Source organism: Nansenia antarctica (genome assembly GCF_963989245.1).
Source record: "Nansenia antarctica genome assembly, chromosome: 10".
Classification (NCBI taxonomy): Eukaryota; Metazoa; Chordata; class Actinopteri; order Argentiniformes; family Microstomatidae; genus Nansenia; species Nansenia antarctica.
Window position 1 is genome coordinate 8,787,247 of NC_137680.1, and position 21,663 is coordinate 8,808,909.

At 43.1% G+C, this 21,663-nt stretch overlaps 1 protein-coding gene across 1 annotated transcript; it reads left to right on the forward strand.

The window, feature by feature from the left end:
* Positions 1-322: 322 nt before the first annotated feature.
* On the forward strand, positions 323-21,449 carry thbs3a (thrombospondin 3a; the record flags this gene model as incomplete). Its single annotated transcript, XM_080540450.1, has 23 exons — positions 323-416; positions 2,103-2,309; positions 2,768-3,021; positions 4,102-4,204; positions 4,560-4,586; positions 7,420-7,502; positions 7,673-7,724; positions 8,163-8,311; positions 8,859-8,999; positions 9,099-9,173; positions 9,336-9,488; positions 10,000-10,110; positions 10,632-10,739; positions 10,955-11,114; positions 12,492-12,610; positions 13,981-14,033; positions 14,722-14,903; positions 16,378-16,556; positions 17,108-17,156; positions 17,649-17,845; positions 18,614-18,786; positions 20,758-20,897; positions 21,388-21,449. 23 exons carry the CDS (start codon positions 323-325, stop codon positions 21,447-21,449), a joined length of 2,871 nt encoding a protein of 956 aa, XP_080396576.1.
* Between the last annotated feature and the right edge of the window lie 214 nt (positions 21,450-21,663).

The following is a 21,663-nucleotide window of genomic DNA, read 5'->3' on the forward strand; positions in this document are numbered from 1 at the left end:
AGAAGAAACCAGCCCATAGTTCTGTCCATCTCCAATGGTTCATAAGAAGTTCATGTTGGGCGTCGCACGTGCCAGGTCACAGCAGGCTCGCCCTCTGTCGCATCCACTCTGCGCAGAGCTGCTTTGGCTGGGGGGTTCGAGCGTCTGCAGCCAGTCCACGTTAGTATCGGCTCCTGAAGCGGTTCCGCGGTCCAATCGCCCTGCATGTGACTGTAGCTCTCTCTTTGAAACCAAGCTTCATTCATCAACATCAAAGTGGACGTTTCGACGGATGGTTATTTACGTCTGTTGACTTTCGACTTCGTCTATCATGTCTCGGGACATGGGTGCGAGGCGCGTGGTGCCGGGGTTGCTGGCTCTGTCCATCTATCTGCTCGTTGCAAAGTGTGAGCCGACGGATAAGCAAGACATGCAAGGTAATGACAGACCGTGAAACCACAAAGGTGGGGTGCATTTTGTTACTTGTCTACTAAAAATGAAGTGGACATAATTTGTTCTCAGTTATTTCCAAGAACAGTCCTTTTCTGTGTTAGGCTTACGCCTGGCACATAGCTGAAAGAAAAGTTATTGTTTTGTACCATGAATAAATAGACAAACACTAACCCTATAATGAATATTGGTAAGAACTCGAAGCTGATTTGTAGCTGTGATTAAGCAGTGTGCCTTATTATGGGCTACTTTCCATGTGCGTCAAATCAGAACGGCAGGATGCCCTTTCTCTGCTCCACCGTTATAGCTCGACTTTTGCTGTTCATTTACTGTAAATTCCACTATTGCTTCATTGCACTGTTACCCCCTGCTTTTTTTGTTCTGTTATCAGGACACACTTGAAATAAATAAATAAAGGGTCAATCAAAATGACTCTAATCTTATTTACAAACATTGAATGTAAAACGTTTATTTTTTATTTTTTACTTGATTTATCATTAAGGCTGATGGAGATCATTTCCCTCTTGTAGTGAGAAACTGTTTTTACCCCCCCTCATTCTATTCATGTGTGTTCATACGTTTATCCTCTTGAACAGGAGCAGAGGACGTGTGAAGCCAACTATTTTCGGACTTCCTAGACATACTTTCCCCCTTTTCTTTCTCTCTCTCTCCCTCCCCCTTAAGTCCTCACAGCTTGCTTCTGGCAAAGCTCCTGACCATTGCCCAACAACTCCATTATCAAACAGTTATGTGAACTTATGTGAAGGTGTGTGTGTGTGTGTGTGTGTGTGTGTGTGTGTGTGTGTGTGTGTGTGTGTGTGTGTGTGTGTGTGTGTGTGTGTGTCTGTGTGTGTGTGTGTGTGTGTGTGTGTGTGTGTGTGTGTCTGTGTGTGTGTGTGTGTGTGTGTGTGTGTGTGTGTCTGTGTCTGTGTCTGTGTCTGTGTCTGTGTCTGTGTCTGTGTGTGTGTGTGTGTGTGTGTGTGTGTGTCTGTGTCTGTGTCTGTGTCTGTGTCTGTGTCTGTGTCTGTATGTGTGTGTGTGTGTGTGTGTCTCCTGCTCTTGTTCCTTTTCTCTTTTGTGGCCCACTCGGTTTTCATATTACGATGTATCAGTGTAGGGTTTTGTATTTGTGAGCATTAACTGCTCTGTCACAATGATTAGGAATGCTACTACCTTTATGAACTAGGAACAGGCTTCTCCATCTCTAACCATAACCCCTTACACTAACCCTAACTGTTAAACCTTAACCAATCGTAAACCTATAAAGAGATGCTATATAGGATATTTGTATATTTTCAGCCACTAGTTTTAAAATGAGCGCTCACAAGCCAAAACATCGGGTCCCTAAAATAGAAAAGAATGTGAAATGAATTACCTGATTGCACCGAGAAGGGCACACCTCCCCACTCCCATGAGTAAAAGCGTCCTTTGCAAACGATTGTTGGCCTTAAACTGAGGACTGTGGTATTATGAGAAACGATCCAAGCAAGTGTGTTAGCTAAGTACATTATCTCAAAAATACACATTAAATGCACACAATAAATAATTGAGACATGACATGAAATAGAATCCATTTTTCTTATCCTCTGATCCTCCTCTGATCTCTTAATTTTTTCCCTCTCCATTCCTCTTCCTCTCCATCTACGTCCTCTCTCTCTCCTCTTCCTCTCCAGTGATTGACATGCTGAGTCTGCAGGACTCTAAGCAGAGTGTGGCAGCAGTGAAGAAGGTGGCAGGTGCCATGACCACACTCAGTGACATCTACCTTGTGTCCACCTTCCGTCTGCCACCCAAGCTGGGCGGGGTGCTGCTGGGCCTCTACAACAAACAAGACAACAAGAAATACCTGGAGCTTTCCATCATGGGCAAAATCAACAAAGGTATTGTCTCTGTATACATGATTTTCGGGTATTGTATCACTCTGTTTGACCTTCATTAGTTCCTCCAGAACTTTAGCTAAAGGCTTAGTTGTGGCGTGAAATGTTGATATTTTGTTTGTGTAGTGGATCAAAGAAAAATGGTATGTATGCAAACTTCCCTCTCACTGTTTTTCACTCTTTTCTCCTTTTGCTCCCCTCATCACTTCACCTTTTTTCCTCTCCCTACTTCTCTACTTGTTTCTCTTCTTCTCTCTTCTACTTATACCTCACTGTTATTCACATAAACATTTACAGTTCTTTAATATCTCTCTTCCAAGCTCTAACCCCCCCCCCCCCTTTCTCTCCTAGTCTTCTTTTTATATGTTCTCTTCTCCTAATATTACCAGCTACCATGGTCATGTATAGAGTCCTTCATTTTTGTCTTTCTCCCCCATTACCCCCTCCCTCGCCTACTGTAGCGCTGGTGCGTTACGTGAGAGAGGATGGCAAACTTCACACCGTCAACCTCCAGAACGCCAACCTGGCTGACGGGCGCACACACTCCATCATCCTCCGGGTCGGGGGCCTGCGCAGGGACAACCTCCACCTGGAGCTCTATGTCGACTGCCGATTGGCTGACTCCAGCCAGCGTCTCCCACCATTGGTTCCTCTCCCAGCAGAGGGGGAGATGGTGGAGATTCGGAATGGCTACAAGGCTTACGCAAGGCTACAGGTGAAATAAACATTAATTTGTTCTTAATTGACCTCTCTGGTTAAATAAATCAACATATTCTTAATGACAGTGTACACTGCAGTCACTGTACCAAAGGCTGAATGTAAAATCAATTGCCAGCCTCATCTAGTGTAATTTGCCTTGCACTCACCATCTCCTCTCCTTCATCTGCACTGATTTCGAAAATACAGTGTAGGAAGGTGGCAGCAGTCAAGCAGTATTGATTATTGCAACTCCATCACAAATCTCTGCGTAGGCTCCAACTGGTCCAAAACTCAGCCGCCCCGTATCATAACCAGAACCCCTTCCATAGATCATATCACTCCAGTTCTTCAACAACTCCATTGGCTTCCTGTTAAATACCATATCGACTTCAAAATTCTGCTCCTCACTTTCAAGACCCTTCACAATCTTGCACAATGTCAATGTCAAAAATGTCAATGTAGTGCCCCGCGGTGGTGTAGCGGTCTAAGCACTGGCCACTAGTGCAAGCTGCCCACCGGGGACTGGGTTCGAATCCCAGCTCGCCAGATCCGGATATGGCTGGGGCACACACGGGGAGCGGCATATTGGGCGGCCGCTCCCGAGGGCGGTATAGGAGTATTTCCGGACAAGGATCCGTCGCGCAACAGCGCCCCCGGGGTGCCGGAATAACGGTGCTGGGCTCGAGGAGCCAGTCAGCTAGTCTGCCTGGCGGCCTCCTCTGGGACTGCCGGCCACGGGGTCGTGCGGCGGATCCTTCGCAATAGGCAGGGGATAATTGGATGCTAGGTTGGGTTCAATTGGCTACCAAATTGGGTGAAAAAGGGATAAAATCTGGGAAAAAAAAAAAATAAAAATAAAAATGTCAATGTAAAGTGAACTTGTATGTCCCTGTCAATAGCTATGGTGGGACACTTCTTTTTAAACTATTTTTGCTTATATAGTGTTGTTTATTACATTGTTGTTGTTTTTTTATGATATTGTTGTTTGTATCTTTACGTCTTATGCACCAACCAAATCAATTTCCTGTATTTGCAAATATACTTGGCAATACAAATAATACAGATTCTAATTCTGATTCTGATTGACTTTTTGCAGGGCTCCGTGGAGTCCCTCAAAGTGGCACTAGGGGGCACTGTGGCCACAGCTGGCGCCCTGACTGACTGTCCTTTCCAGGGTGACTCCTCAGCGTACAACACAGGTACATACAAAGCTTTTCTCAACTGTTAGAAACGTGATTCATCGCCTCCTCTCTTCAGTCCTACTGTCACTTCTTCCTCAGAAAGCATTGGAGGAGAATATGTAAAGTATAGAGCAATCTTTACACACATCCATGAGTAGTAAAAAGTGAATGTAAGATAAGACAGTGAGACGGTTATAAGGCTTTTATTGATAAATGATCAAAGGTATGAATGTTTAAAAATTATAGTAAGTTAATACTGATTAGGTTTTATGTCATGATTAAATTAATTCTTGAGAATTTAGAGAAGTACATACAGTATAGTATATTCTTGGGTGTTTAAAATGACTCTCAACTGACTCAACCCTTCCTACAGTTGATGGGGAAGTGAACTCCATTCTAGGTGAGTGTGTCCAAATACAGCAGTCTGTCTAAGTAATGTTTTCTTCTTTTGGCTCTACACTCCAAAAGTTTGGATTTGAAGGATTTTATTACGAGGTTAAAGTAGAGGTCCTTTTATTTGAGAGCTATTTAGAGAGCTTTTATTTTATGGTATTTGTATATATATGTTACGGTACATGTGGGAATACGGTACATGTGGGAAAACTAGGGTTAGGGTTAGGTGCTACGTCGATTTGGTACATGCTGGCATGTCTAACCCCTAACCCTAACCTTAACCGTAGCACCCTAGTACCTAACCCTAACCCTAGTTTTCCCACATGTACCGTGTTCCCACATGTACCGTAACATATACACAAATATTAATATTGGTTTCCCATTCAGAAACTACAATACTTTTTAGGCATAGTTCCCCTATTTCAGGGTATCCAAAAGTGATGGGACAGATTTATCAGATGTCTATCTATTAATTAAGCACTCATGTTTAGTATTTGGTCGACAATCCTTTGCATGCAATAACTGCCTGAAGTCTGTGACCCATCGACCCCACCAGACACTGGGTATCTTCTCTGGTCATGACAAGATGGCGTCGTAGAAGTGTTTGGGTACACTCGACAGAAACATTGCAGCGGTTTGTTTATTTTGGCGAAAGGATGTCGCGGTCAGAGCTAGGCGGTGAGAAGGTAAAACTCCACTCCCTAGTATCCTGTTAGCCAATGTACGAACCCTGAATAACAAGTTGGACGACATAAAGGTGAACAAGGGACTGCCATATTATCTGTCTTACGGAGACATGGTTATGCAAGGCCATACCCTTTCCAGAACATTGCTTCTCGGTCTGTCAGTCTCGATAGGAGAACTGTATCGAGTCCATTCAAGGCTGGTTATCTCACCCATTTTCATACGGTCACTGAGGTGTGCCGTTTTCGACGATAGCACCCAGAGAAGTGAGGCTAAGTTCGCATTGAAGCGCAACCCCCCCCCCCCCCCAGGTAGCAGGTGTCTCTGCCCGCAACAGGCACGCCTCTCCCCCGGCCGTTGCGCGTCTCTCTACTTTGTAAAAACGTAAGGCACCGGGGATTCCCAGGTGGTCTCCCATCTAGGTACTGACCCGGCCCAACCCTGCTTAGCTTCCGAAGTCGGACGAGAGAATAATGTCACCGATCATCCATATAGAACAACCGTGGGCACCTCCACACGCTGACGGTGAGCGAGACTGCCCTGCCCGATTTGACCCTTTTTCGGGAGCGGGGAACATAGGACTCTTTTTCGGGAGCGGGAAACCTTAGAGAGCGGGGAACATACGACCCTTTTTCGGAGCGGGGGAACATAAGACCCTTTTTCGTGAGGGAGCTAAGGTACCGGGGAACATAGGACCCGGGGAACATAGGACCCGGGGAACATAGGGATGACCCCCTGTCAAGTGTCTGTCTGTCTGTCTGTCTGCACTGTAAATCACTGAACTTTTGATTGAAGGGAAAACGGAAACGACTCCGCTCAGGCAAGGCGCAAATGGAGTGCCCCTGGCCCAGGCAGTGAGCTGACCTCATGCCCTGAAAAACAGTTTAAAATACAATAATGAGTATCTATGTTCTTTGATTCTATTTCTATTTGAATATTTCTTGGACTTCTATTCTATTTTGTTTATTTTTTATAGAGGCTTTTTTTTTCGCCATCGATCTTTTCGTCCGGGGGCCCTGGCTCCCCCACAAACTCCGCCCATGCTCCATAGTATGCAAATGCTTTGAGAAGATCATCAAGATCCTGATCTGCAGGGAGCTGCCACCCTTTCTAGACCCCCACCAATTTGCCTACTGAGGACAGAGATCGACAGATGACGCCATTGCCATGGCACTACACACAGCCCTCACCCACCTTGATAAGAGAAACTCTTATGTGAAGATGCTGTTTGTAGACGACAGCTCGGCATTCAACACCATAGTCCCCTCCAGACTCGACAGCAAGCTCAGGGACCTAGGCACTGACCCCAGTCTATGCAACTGGATCCTGGACCTCCTGATGGTCCTCTTCAGCAAATTAAATGTTCACCAGGCTTTAAAATTGGAGATTGACTTAGCCACCAGAACTTTCCACTTTTTGACCCTGAAAAACGTCCTAGTTGCGGTATGTTTTGGGTCACTGTCCTGCTGTATGATGAAGTGTCGTCCAATAAGTTTGGAGGCATGTGATTGTACTGACAAGATGTTTCTGTACATTTCATCCTGCTGCATCAATGCAGAAGTCTACCTTGACTTACCAGGCTGGTTAAATGTAGGTTTAATGTTTTAGCTAAGTTTCAGATATTTCAGTCTTATAATGGCTTCCCTGACTTGAATAGACATCTCTTTGGTCCTCATGTTGTCCTCGTGTCCCTTCGGTCCCCATCACACCAATAGCAGACTCCAAAGGAAAACGAAAAGCGTAGAATCAGTACTAGACATTGACAGTTGATCACTGCACAGAGGATGAAACGCACCTAACAAACCAGAAACACCTGTCAAGCCAATTGTCCCTTCACTTTTGGGTACCCTGAAATAGGGAGATTAGGCATAAAAAGTGTTTTAATTTCTGAAACAATATGTACATCAAATAAAAGCTCAGAATCTCTACTTTAACCTCACAGTAATCTTTGATTTGATTTTGTATGTGCCCATTCATTCCACACATCCACATACTCTCTCTTTTTCTATTTGCATTTCCTCTTCAGCTCTCTCCACCGCCCCCCTGTATTTCTTTGTATACTAATACTATAATGACGATGCAGCAATTTTTTTTTTTTTTTTTTTTTACATATAGACTTTATATTGATTGTCTGTTCTGTGGTGGTTCAATGTCAGGTGACCACACAAAGGCTCTGATTGGTCAACTGATAATCTTCAACCAGATCTTGGGGGAGCTACGAGAGGACATCAGAGAACAAGTGAGTCTGTGTGTGTGTGTGTGTGTGTGTGTGTGTGTGTGTGTGTGCGTGTGTGTGTGTGTGTGTGTGTGTGTGTGTGTGTGTGTGTGTGTGTGTGTGTGTGTGTGCGTGTGTGTGTGCGCGTGCGCGTGCAGAATGTGTGTTTTCATTGATCTTCTTCCCTTGTCCAGGTGAAGGAGATGTCCCTGATTAGGAACACCATTCTGGAGTGCCAAGTGTGTGGTAAGCCAACGTGTAGAGAAAGGTTCAACTCCATCCTTATGTTCTGTTAATTATGCTTGGTAGATTTTAAAGGGATAATTCACTCTACATTATACCTATAGCTTGTATGTTATGTTTATATCTAGTCTATTGCTTCCTAGACTACTGTATATACACATATAATCATATATGGGAAAGCTTCAACTAAAGATGTCGTGTCCAGTGGCCTGGGGTGGTCCAGTGGTCTAGCACCGCGGTCTACAGTGCACACATATGCCCATGTCGGCATGGGTTCGAATCCGGACCATGCCCTGCTGACATGCCCTCTCTCCCTTCTTCTCCTTACTTTCCTGTCTGTCTTCACTGTACCTGTCCAATAAAATTACAAATATGAGTGGGCCTGCCCCACAAAAAAAAAAAAAAAAAAGATGTTGTGTCCATGTTTGGTGTCCTCCCCAGGGTTCCATGAGCCCCGCTCCCGCTGCAGCCCCAGCCCATGCTTTAAGGGGGTGTCCTGCATGGAGACCTCTGACTTCCCAGGGTATCGCTGTGGGCCCTGCCCTGAGGGCATGACAGGCAACGGCACCCACTGCCAGGACGTTGACGAGGTACAGCACAATAACAACAATATTATAATAATATCATTTATAAGGGTGCCTTCTTCTCTCACTTTCATTACGCTTGGGGTAACTCGAGGTACTGCAAACACATTCAGTCAGAAAGTGAAAATGAAACAAAACAGTTGCATTTATGAAGGTTAACCTCATCAGTATTTACCCAAATCTCCAAAAAAAAAAGCACGTTATACCAGAAATGGTAACGTTTGCATTCTACGTTTTTGTGTGCCTGTCATTGAATGGTGGATTGAATTAAGCTGAATTAAGCTTGACGCTTGGCAAGGTTTGTAGGGTGACAGTGGAGCAAAACATAACACTTAACACTCTCATGTCAAAACATAACACTTCTTAACACTTCAAGCGCTCTGCACGGCTCATATTTCAAATGGACACTATAACTGTCTGTCTGTCTCTTTTTGTGTTTATCTCTTGTCCTCCTCCTCCTTTTCTTTTCATCTTTATATTTTTGTGTTGGTCTCTCCTCACCCTCCTTCTCTCTCTCTCTTTCCCTATCTCCTTCCTCTCCTTCCGCTGTCAGTGTTCAGTGACCCAGCCCTGTTACTCCCCTGGTGCGTGTATCAACACAGATAAAGGCTTCTCCTGTGACCCCTGTCCCCCGGGTCTCTGGGGTCCACCCCTTACTGGGGTGGGACTGGAGTATGCCAAGAACCACAAGCAGGTACACAGACACACACACACACACACACACACACTTTTCAGTTTTCTAGTTAACACACACTATAGATTTCCTGATTCCAGTAACTCTTGGTCTCCATAGGAATGTTCAGACATCGATGAGTGTGTTGAAGTGGCCCACGCCTGTGTACCCAACTCGATATGCACCAACACCATTGTAAGTCTGCTTTCACTGCTCGTATATGTTAATGTTCCTGTTCAAATGGATCAGTAGTTTCCAATGCTTTCACTGCTCGTATGTTAATGTTCCTGTTCAAATGGATCAGTAGTTTCCAAAATCCACAAATGACACTGAAGTCCCTCCCCCTCCCTCTCCCAGGGCTCGTTCAGGTGTGGCAGCTGCAAGGTGGGTTTCTTGGGCAACCAGACGGCGGGCTGCGTCGCCCGTAGTTCCTGCGCCATGCTCAGCTTCAACCCCTGTGATGTCAATGCACATTGCATAATCGAGAGGAACGGAGAGGTCTACTGCTCGGTGAGTTCCTGCAGTAGTGAGGTCTTCAAAGGTACAGAAAATATAGTACAGTTTTTTTTGGTGTAGAAAAGGTGTAGGTTGGTTAAGGTCCATTATGTTAATAGAGGGCTCCATCAAAAACAAAGGATCTTATAGAAACATATCGACTACTACTGAAATTCCACAGCTTTCGGATACTTTGATGTCAAATAAATGCTGACGCCTTTGTGACATCTAGGACTGGGTGGATGGGGGCGGGGGTGGTGGAGCATTTTTTATTTTATTTTTTTAAAGAGGCTAATACTAAACATGAGTGCTTATTTTGTATATTTGATCAGTCTCTCCTATTACTTTTGGGTACCCTGAAATGGGCACACTGTATAAAAAGTGGTGTAATTTCTGAAATCAATATGTACACAAATACCACTAAATCACTGTACACTAATATCTTTGATTTCAAATCCATTGAAGTGTACAGCTTCACTGTACGCAGAGTACTGTACCTGTTAATGTCTCTCTACATTCTCTTTAGTGTAACGTGGGCTGGGCTGGCAATGGGAACACATGTGGGACAGACACAGACATAGATGGATACCCAGACCGCCCTCTCCCCTGTATGGACAACAACAAACACTGCAAACAGGTCTGCTTTTATATATATATATGAATATCTGGGTACACTGTATGTTCCAATGGTCAGCAACCAAATGGTGATTGTTTTACATTCTGCTGTAAATTTAGTTTCAAAACACTTCCTGAACATGAAAGGATTTTGCCCCAGCCCTAATGTTGACACATGCATATTAAGGAGTTCAGTGTGTAGTGACTAGCTTTACAGCATAGGTGTGATGGTGGTAAATGATGAATAACATCCAATACATTTTTTATTCAATAATGGGAATAATGTAGTAACCTTACGGTAGGACAGGAGTAGGAGTTTTTCCTGACCAGACGATCTCCCTGAGCTTTTACTGGTTAAGTCACATAGTTAGCAAAACTTCCTGACCCCAGTCATCATTGAGACACTATTAGGTAAAAATACCAGTTGTTGCCATGTATTTGCTGATTAGTGTACGTATTTATTATTAACATACGTATATATTATTATTTTATTAATATGTACATATTAACAACCTAACCCGGCTGTGGTCTGGCCTCTCCCAGGACAACTGTGTTAAGACTCCTAACTCAGGACAGGAGGACGCTGACAACGACGGGATCGGAGACCAGTGTGATGAGGACGCAGACGGGGACGGGATCAAGAACGTTGAGGTGTGTGTGTGTGTGTGCGTGTGTGTGCGTGTGTGTGTGTGTGTGTGTGTGTGTGGATTGTATATGTGCATGCATAAGTACTGTATGTGTTTCCATGTGAGCGATAGTAAGGTGGTGATGATATGAATGATGATCATGATAAGGCAAATAGGATTCTGATGAAGCAAATGAGATTATTGGTCGTTTTGTAGCTCACTGTCAGTAACATTTCCCAGGATAACTGTCGACTGATGCCCAACAAAGATCAGCAGAACTCAGACACTGACTCTTTTGGTGACGCCTGCGATAACTGCCCCAATGTCCCCAACAGTGATCAAAGAGACACAGACACCAACGGGCAAGGGGATGCCTGTGACAATGATATAGACGGAGATGGTGTGTATTTGTTTTCATATACACATATAAAGTGTCCTTCATAAGTGTTTAGTTTTTATTTTGACTCCAGCTATTTTGATTGGTGGTGAAGGTACAGAAAGTACAGGCTTCCCAAGTAATAATAATAATAATAATAATAATAATAATAATAATAATAATAATAATAATAATAATAATAATGGGGTAGTGGTGGTCAAGTGGATAGTGAGTTGGACTTGTGATCGGAAGGTTGTGAGTTCAAATCCCGCCTGAAACCACACCACTACTAGTGTGCCCTTGAGTAAGGCACTTAGCCCTCAGTTACTCCAGGGGGAATGTCCCTGTAATTCGTAATTGTAAATCGCTTTGGATTAAAAGCGTCTGCTAAATGGCAAAATTATTTAAATTATAATAATAATAATAATAAAGCTTTGTCTGGATAGAATGTTTATTTTGATCCACGATTTTAGCAACATTTTACAAAACTCTTATCTAACACTGGAGTTGGGATGAGACCCTGTGACACAGACTCTTTGAGTGCTTCGTCGGTCTCGCTGAAAGAGAGAGGCGCAAACTCTGACAGACAGTCTATTTATTCATTTATTTATTTAATCTTAATCAGGTGTGTCAATTCTTATTTACAGTGACATGGTGCCTGGCATTACCACAGTCAGGAGTTAATGGAACAATAACAATTTCCCCTGTTTCGCTGGGACAGCCAAAACTGACTGAATTATATTATTGGGATCTTGGAGATTATGTACTTTAAGTTACTCAGTGTTAGATGGATTGGAAAATTGAAAAATTGGAAATTGTTATGTAAGGAGGATGACTCTGAGAGGTGGAGGATGTCTCTGAGAGGTGAAGGATGACGCGGAGGAATCTCCCTTCATAGTCATTAACACATTTGATATTTGGCATGTACCAGTATTAAGTTGTGCCCATATATCCAGTACAGTAATATTCACAAGTAAAGAGTAGCATACTATAAAAGGTCTAAATAAAAAGATGTCTGTAAGACCTTGCAGGAAACCAAGAAAAACAGCAGAAAGTCATGACGAGGAAGGCTTGGTAACACCACTGCCACCCAAGTTAGAACCACACCCTTCATAAAACCATCATGGTCAATATGCGTAGCAAGCCAAAACCCAACCAGACAATTGTGGTTAAACTCCCCAACTCATTTCAAGCACCTTTTCTACTAAATAATGTTTGTTGATTGAATCTGTGGTGTATGTTAGTGAGACTATCCAAACCCATGGAGGACATTGTATGTACACACACACACACACACACACACACACACACACACACACACACACACACACACACTTAAAGCCAACTTAAAACCCCTCACCTGATCTATGACTTCTTCCTCTTGGCCACCCTGTGTTTCAGGTATCCCCAATGTCCTGGACAACTGCTTTAAGGTTCCAAACCCCATGCAGACAGACAGGGACGGGGACGGGGTAGGGGACGCATGTGACAGTTGTCCTGAGATCAGCAACCCAATGCAGGTAACTTTATTTTATTACAATTATTTAACAGGACAGTGCACATTGATCTATGTTTCTGATAAATGCGGCAGATTTAGCCAAAAGGTTTATTTTCATCTGTTGTCCCTGGGAAGGCAAATAAATAAACAAAATAAACAGAGCATTGTCTCACTACCCACAGACTGGATCCACAAACAATATTCAGCCACTCTTATAGGAAACAGAGTAGTTCTTCCTTCTACTGGCACAATCTGGCATGTGTACCTCTTTTCAATGGTCATTTCTAATTGTGATACATAGTGTACTCATTCTCAAAAAATATGCTTTATAAATGGCTAATAAGCTTAGTACAACCTTACCTAATTTTTATCATAACCCAAAATATTAGTCTCACTATGTCCAACTCTGGACAGAAAACGAACTACACTGTATGGGTGCCTGTGGGCCAGGCAGCCTTCCAGAGACATCACAGTGCCAGGGATTATATCAATGAATCAAGAGGTGGTGCACAAAATGGAGCCAGGTATTTTGACCAGAACTGTTTTATGGTATTCAATAGGGATGTAACAATGCATCGCGAGACAATTAATTATCTATACCAATATGTGATGATTTCAAATCAGTGAGATGAAAAATGAATGGTGATACTCTTTTTAAACAGCAGAGGGCGTAATCATAAAAAGTAAAGGAAATATGCTTTCATTGCATAGTTTGTGCTTTGCAGTTAAACCCTCCATCAGAAATAAAAAAATATTATTTTTTTTTTTTTTGGGGGGGGGGGCTGAGAAATAAATAAAATAATCTTTTTCAGTCATAATTTGTCTGCAATCTCATTTTGTAAAAAAGAAATCGTGAGAAAATCGTATCGTGATTGGTTCAAAGCGTATTTTAAAATGATTATGTTTGTCTGTCATAATGGAACAAATAGAATACCCCCCTATAAGTGCAAAGCCCCCACCTGGCACTCCATGCAGGCTTTAGCGAATGCTCAAATTATTTGTATTTCAAAAGTTATTTATTTTGATCCAGGTCTGGTATAGTCTCACCTTAAACAAATAGTATGATATAAATTAATATTTTATAAAGGGTGGCCAAAAGGTAATGCCCCGAAAAATGCTCGGGGCAGAGCAAATCAATCAACAATAAAATGTAATAAAGATAATAAAAACAATAACAATAATAAAAACAATAACAATAATATAGGGGGGTGGGTGGTATCAGTTTAACAGTGTTATGGCCTGTGGGTAACAGCTATTCCAAACCTGTTGGGTTGGGCCAGGGTGCTCTGATACCGTCTGCCAGATGTAAGGACCTGTTATAAAGACCACTAGAATCATCCTCACCAGTGGTCTCTTTCTCTTTTTTTGTCTTATTATAATCTCTTCCTCAAGACGGACATTGACAACGACTTGGTGGGGGATTTGTGCGACACCAACCAGGACACGTGAGTCTGACCTTATACAGTGTATATGGTATACACACATACACACACACACACACACACACACACACACACACACACTGTTACTAGTCATACAGTGTATACTCACACACACACACACACACACACACACACACACACACACTGCTAGCGCTATCATACATTGATGTCATACAGTGCCATACCTGCTGCAGCATACATCTGATACACCTCCTGAAGACCCTCAAGACACTCACTGCCACCTGCTGTGGCCTTCTCCTTCTCCAGTCACTCCTTTCTCCTCTCGTCCACATATGATAGATATTCAACAGGATCAAATCTATTTTGGTACAAACAAAATACATCTCATTCTATGCAGAAGCAGTCAGTTACCCAGATAATAACTGATCTCCTGTCCTTCTCTTACAGTTTCAGCTGGTATTAAATATAGTAATCCTAAGAAACTATGTTGTAACAATGGATACGTTTTGGTACTTCAAGTACAATTGGTAACTACAGTACATAGCATTGAATATTATGTAGTAGCAGCAAAGCATTTGTGTCAGAGACACATAGAAAAATGTGGACATAATTAAGTAATTATTGGTCAATTACAATTCTACCATGTATATCCAAAATGAACACAAGATAAAATAGTAACTGTGTGATGAAATGTAACTAAACAGTTAGATTTTCTCCGTCTGTGTTTAAGGGACGGTGATGGCCACCAGGATTCCCGGGACAACTGTCCAGAGATTCCCAACAGCTCCCAGCTTGACTCTGACAATGACGGAATAGGGGACGACTGTGATGACGACGATGACAATGATGGACTTCCTGATGTGGGAGATAACTGCAGGCTCATCACCAATCCCAACCAGAAGGATTCTGATGGTAACCATGAGAGGCTTGCCAATCTTGTTGTACTTGTATCCGTACTTGTATCCATTATGTAGCATGTGACACTTTTAATTGGAAGAAGATACTCATGTTAGGACAAACAAAGTGTGATTTAAACCCGTACAATTATAAGCAGGTGGATTAGAATTCCATGGAGCTGCACAAGTCGTTCAGAAGGATTGTTAGCGAGCATGTCCTCACATATGGTTCCTTCATGTTATTTTCGAGGAGGGCACTACGCCGCTCTAATACAATACAATATCGCACACATCTCCCATTCATTTTCCCAGACATTTCATTTGATTAAACTGGCCAATTAAGTTATTTCATTGAGATAGAAAGGAATCCCCTCAGATTACGGATAATATAAAAAGGTGATGACTGTATCAGTAAAATGTCCAAAATCTGTAATGAGTACTCTGCACACTCCTAGTAACCATTAAATTAGCAGTTCCGATCCCAAGTGCATCCCAACTTGAATGTACAGTGCCCTCCATAAGTATTGTAAAGAGGAAACATTTTGTCTTCTTTTAGCTCTATACTCCAACAGTTTGGATTGGAAGAGGTTGAATTAGAGATTATCAGATTTAGTTCAATGTTTTTTTTAAGATTAGTTTCACCATTTAGAAATTATAACGCTTTTTATACATAGTCCCACTATTTCAGGTCACCAAAAGTGTTGGAAAATAGGCTCGACAGATGTTCCTGGTTGAAATATAAAAAACTCTATCAGAAACAGCCAAAACCTTAGGCTTACTAAAATCAACAGTTTGTAACATCATTTAAAAAGAAAGAAAGCTCTGGTGAACTCAGCAATCGCAAAAGGGCTGGTAGGCCAAGAGAGACTTCTTCAGTTGATCATTTGTCACCAGGTTTTCCTGCAAGAAACATCTCATGATGGGTAGAGGCAAAGAGCTCTACCAAGACCTTTCCTAACAAGATTGTTGAGCAGCATAGTAATGGCACTGGTTACCGATGGATTTCTCAACTCCTAAATCTTCCTATAAGCACCATTGGGGCCATTATCTGCAAGTGGAAGGAACATCACTCGACCATAAGCCGTTTCCAATTCCAATTCCAATTCTCGGAAACGCCTGTGGAGATGGCTTATGGTAGAGAAATTAACATTAAATTCACGGGCAACAGCTCTGGTGGACATTCCTGCCAATTGCAATTGGCCTTTTATTGTGACCAGCCTAAGGCACATCTGTGCAATAATCATGCTGTATAATCAGCATCTGGATATGCCACACCTGTCAGGTGGGTGGACTATCTTGGCAAAGGAGAAGAGCAGATTTAAACAAATTTGTGAACACAATTTGAGAGAAATAGGCCTTTTGTGTGCATAGAAAAAGTCTTAGGTCTTTCATTTCAACTCAACAAAAATTGGAGCAAAAAAAAAAAGCATTTATATTTTTGCTCAGTGTACTATCGCCACCTCTTTCCTCTTTCTGTGTGGCACTCATAGGTAACGGGGTGGGTGACGTGTGTGAGAATGACTTCGACAACGATTCCGTCATGGATCTGATTGACGTTTGCCCTGAGAGTGCTGAGGTAACGCTGACTGACTTCAGAGCCTATCAGACAGTCATCCTGGACCCGGAGGGTGACGCCCAGATCGACCCTAATTGGGTGGTGCTCAATCAGGTGACCATTGCCCTCTCTAGCTAAAGTGAACAAGTGACAACTAGGGGATAATACCTTGAATGTCTGTGCTGATAAAGGAATAGTTCACCACAGAATAAAGTAAAGTTAAGACATGTTCCTATAGTGAACTGTTTTTGGATTGACTTGTTAATAAACAGAAGCATATGCTAATTAATTGACTAACCAAGCTCACTAACCAATCAACTGACTTGGTAATTTAAAAAAAAAATCTTGGTAACCTTTCAGTGTCCATATTACTCTTCTTGTAAGTACAGTGTATTTACTCTTTGCTACATTGTACACACATGGCTAGTGTAAATACAGTTTAACAATGAGTAATTTAAATACTTGTTACACATTACATACAACAGTTATTGTTACAAACAGTAACAGTTAAGTAAACTGTAACACAAGTCTGACCAAAACATTTCATTTGTGTGTGCTTTTTTTTAACTTGTTCCTACAGAATGTCCTTGTGTGACAAATGGATGGAAGATTAATTTTAGACACAACCATGATAATAGCAGTCCTTTTTTCTCTCTTTTTTACAGGGCATGGAAATTGTTCAGACCATGAATAGTGATCCTGGTTTAGCTGTGGGTAAGTCGGTCTTGTCAGCCTAATCCAAGCTTTGTCTCCAGTTTGTGTCATGTGTTCTTCCGCTTCCTCCTTCCAGAGCTGTGGCTCTTTATAGTCCTCTAAATCACATTCACAGATCAATGTTCTTTAATATCGCTGTGCACTGAAAAGGTGCTGAACCGAATTGAGATTATTCAATCTGCTCCAGTCTGGATATGCCACACCTGCCACAATCTTTGATTGTTGCACTTGGTCCAATCCCTTTTCATTTTCCTTCTTGATATCTTAGTTTTTTTTCACCCTGTCTTGTATTGTATTTACTTTGGGTCGTGGGGCTAGCCTTCTCAACAATGATCTTATGCCAATGACATTTCGAGCCATGAATCACTGACAAATTAGATAACCTATCTCAATAGGACTAATCTAATTGGAATGAAGACACATAAGAAATGTAATGAAACTTTGACTGCCCTGAACCAAATAACACTGATGTGAACTGAACGACCTTCCCAGGCTACACAGCGTTTAACGGGGTGGACTTTGAGGGGACGTTCCACATCAACACGGTGACGGACGACGACTACGCGGGTTTCATCTTCGGCTACCAGGACTCGTCCAGCTTCTACGTGGTGATGTGGAAGCAGACGGAGCAGACCTACTGGCAGTCTGTACCCTTCAGGTCCACAGCCCAGCCGGGCCTGCAGCTAAAGGTCAGTCTGTACCCTTCAGGTCCACAGCCCAGCCGGGCCTGCAGTTAAAGGTCAGTCTGTACCCTTCAGGTCCACAGCCCAGCCGGGCCTGCAGTTAAAGGTCAGTCTGTACCCTTCAGGTCCACAGCCCAGCCGGGCCTGCAGTTAAAGGTCAGTCTGTACCCTTCAGGTCCACAGCCCAGCCGGGCCTGCAGCTAAAGGTCAGTCTGTACCCTTCAGGTCCACAGCCCAGCCGGGCCTGCAGCTAAAGGTCAGTCTGTACCCTTCAGGTCCACAGCCCAGCCGGGCCTGCAGTTAAAGGTCAGTCTGTACCCTTCAGGTCCACAGCCCAGCCGGGCCTGCAGTTAAAGGTCAGTCTGTCCCCTTCAGGTCCACAGCCCAGCCGGGCCTGCAGCTAAAGGTCAGTAAAAAGGTGGGGGGGGGAAATGGTTTTAACTGGAACCATAAAGATGAACCACAGAGGGTTCAGGAGTAGAACCCTTTTTGGTCTACATAGAACCTTCTGTAAGGGCTACAGTGGAAGCCTCTGTAATACTTGCTGTATTGCTGGATAACTTGTAAACATTTTGGTTTAGATATGTCACGGTAGGGCCAAGTTGAAGTAGTGTAGTAGTCTCAGTTAGGAGAACTAAACATTTGAGCAAAAGAAAAGAAGGTTCTGTGATACTGATGATGAATCCCATTCTTACCCTCTTCCCCCCATTCTCTGCCCCCCTGCTCTCCAACACACACACACACACACACACATACACACACACACACACACAGGCTGTGAAGTCCCTTACTGGGCCTGGGGAGTACCTGCGTAATGCGCTGTGGCACTCAGGGGACACGTCCGGGGAGGTGAAGCTGCTGTGGCAGGACCCCCGCAACGTGGGCTGGAGGGACAAGACCTCCTACCGCTGGCACCTCAGCCACAGGCCCCAGGTGGGCTACATCAGGTGAGACCCCTCCTTAGCCACAGACACACAAACTAACTCCAGGTGGGCTACATCAGGAGACCCCTCCTTAGCCACAGACACACACACTAACCCCAGGTGGGCTTCATCAGGAGACCCACTTAGCCACAGATCCTAACCTTAAACACAGGTGGGCTACATCAGGTGAGACCCCCCTATCCACAAACAATAACAAATTATTGACAGGTTTATTGTTTGTTATGAGTAGTCATTCTGATTTGAAGTGAAACTCTCAACATACGTTTCTCGCGATGGTGATGTTTACATATTCATTAGAGAATATAACACACCCCGGATCTGAAAAGCTGCCCTGGCTGCAATTTTACAGAAAAGAACTAAAACAACATTTGCACTGTCTGGTGTGTGTTCATTTCAAACAAAACATGTTGTTTTGTAATCATATTGATATTGTAGTCAGGGCGCACCTGCAAAAGAGACCTTGGGCCAGTGCGTTTTCCCTGGATAGATAAAGGTTAAATAAAGATAACATTGTATCATTTTTATGTGTATGGAAAGCTAAGGCTAAATTATTTAATTACAGGCCAGACGTATTGTCACACCCCTTTGAAGTACCCAAATGCTGAACACTTTGACAGTACGATTAGTTATCAATAACCCAGGCGATTGGCATATTTTCTACATTGTGTTGATTAGGTCGGTGTAGTGTTGTTGACTTCCACATGCTTCAATCGCTCTAAAGCAATGACGTCACTATCGTCATAATCAAGTCTCTGACAGACTCATAACTCAAGAATTGGACTTCTGAGTATTAGGGTCTCAAGTTAGTGGCTATTCCTCAATTATTGCTCCATATCTTTTCCCTCCAGAACCTCTTTGTGACTTTTACAGAGAGACCAGGCCCCCCTGGCTCTCTGTTGTCCCTGTTGTCATGTCAACCAAATCCTTGGCAAGAATTTGCTAGGCACCCGTTCATATGCAGATCCCAAGGAAACTACTGTAGAGTGGGGGGTCTGAGAGAGAGCGAGCAAGAGCAAACAGTTGAAAATGTCTTAGTGAAGGACATGAAGGAAGAAGGAAATTGAAATATTTTAAAACATACTTCTGGATGTCATGTCTGATAGATTACATAACGTAAGAAACATGTTATACATGTATACAGTAGGATATCTGCAGAAAATGTCATTTATACAATGTTTGCGCAAGTAGAACTACATAATACTGTAATAAAGCTGTGTTACACAAACATCTTTTCCAGGCAACAGTGAAAAACTACAGTAAAACATTATTTATTCTTGCAATATATTATCAGCAGCACCAAATCTTCAAGATAAACTTTTCTTCGTCTTTTCACAAAAAAATGTTGGTGCCCATTATGTGGGCATGAGTGTGAAGGGGATGGAGGAGGCGGGGTGGTCAGGGGCTCTCCAGTGGGGACCAGTGAAGGGGAAAAAAAGAGAGAGAGAGAGAGAGAGAGAGAGATAGGTCTTTGTAGAGGCATGGAGGTTCTTTTCAGAGGCAAACAGAGAGACACCTGCTTTGTATGCTGTGCAGAGGCGGTGAATGGGCCACTGCAGCACTGCACTCCAGGCAGCGGTTGGGACAGAGGCTGGGTCCAGCCCTGTGTCTCCCTCCTTTTTCCTCTCTCAATCCCTCTAGTTCTCTCTCAGTCCCCTCTCACTGCCCTTCCCAATGCTGAAATAGCTCAGCCAAATCATCCATTTGAAGATCCTCACTCTGGTTGCATTTAATTTTTCTCAATGTTCTTTTACCATCTATGCTGATGTGTGAGGTATGCAACAACAAGATCAGTCTTCAGCGCTTAAAAAGTCTAAAGCGTGACGTCCCTTTCTGCCCACTCACCTCAGACCAGAAATACAAATGACTATGGACTTTTGATGAGAAACCTCATGTTACTAGCGCACACATTTACCTTTGCTCAATGTTATGTTGATATTTCTCTGGGATCATCGGTCTGTTACTAATCTGTGGCAGGGTGAAATTGTATGAGGGGACGGAGATGGTGGCTGACTCGGGCGTGGTGATTGACACGACCATGAGGGGCGGCCGACTGGGCGTCTTCTGCTTCTCCCAGGAGAACATCATCTGGTCCAACCTGCGCTACCGCTGCAATGGTACATTACTTCCCCTCAATCTGAGCTATAGTATCACTACCCTCTAACAACACTAGTATACAGTACTTAATACTATAGCACCACTATTGAGTACTTAATAGCACCCGTATACAGTACCTAATACTTAATTGTATTTACATATGCAATGGTAACATACCACATGTTTATTCAACAACAGTACTTGTATACTGTTTCTAAACAATACACCTCTTATATTAAACTAAGTACTTGTAATTGACGGACTATACATTGTAAAGGCTAGAATGGTTACTAATAGAATGTATGATTTGCCATAGCTATTCAATGAAGCATCAGGTCAATGTCTTACCCCAGATATTTTGTTTGCGTCTTTAGGGATTGTTGCAGGTTTGAGATATTATGGGAATTGCCTATAAAGTGCTTTTGTGAGGTTTTGCTGCTGGAGTGTGCGACATCCTCCTGCTTTCATTGATGTTTACTTGTACTATTATATACCTGTGTTCCTCCTCAGACTCTATTCCAGATGACTTCAGACCACACCGTAAACACACCCTGATGCACTTCAAGGTCTGATAGGCGTGAGTGGATGTGTGAGCGATGGGCATGTCGACACCCTGCCAGCCCAGCACTGTCCACACACACTCTTAACACATCTCCATTTAGACGTTCAACTGCTGTTCGTGTGTGACTGTGTCTGCCCATGTGTGAAGGGAAGGGGTTTTTAAGGTTGTGATAATAGAGGAACAAAACCAATGGACAACATAAGTGTCACACCGGACTGGAAAAG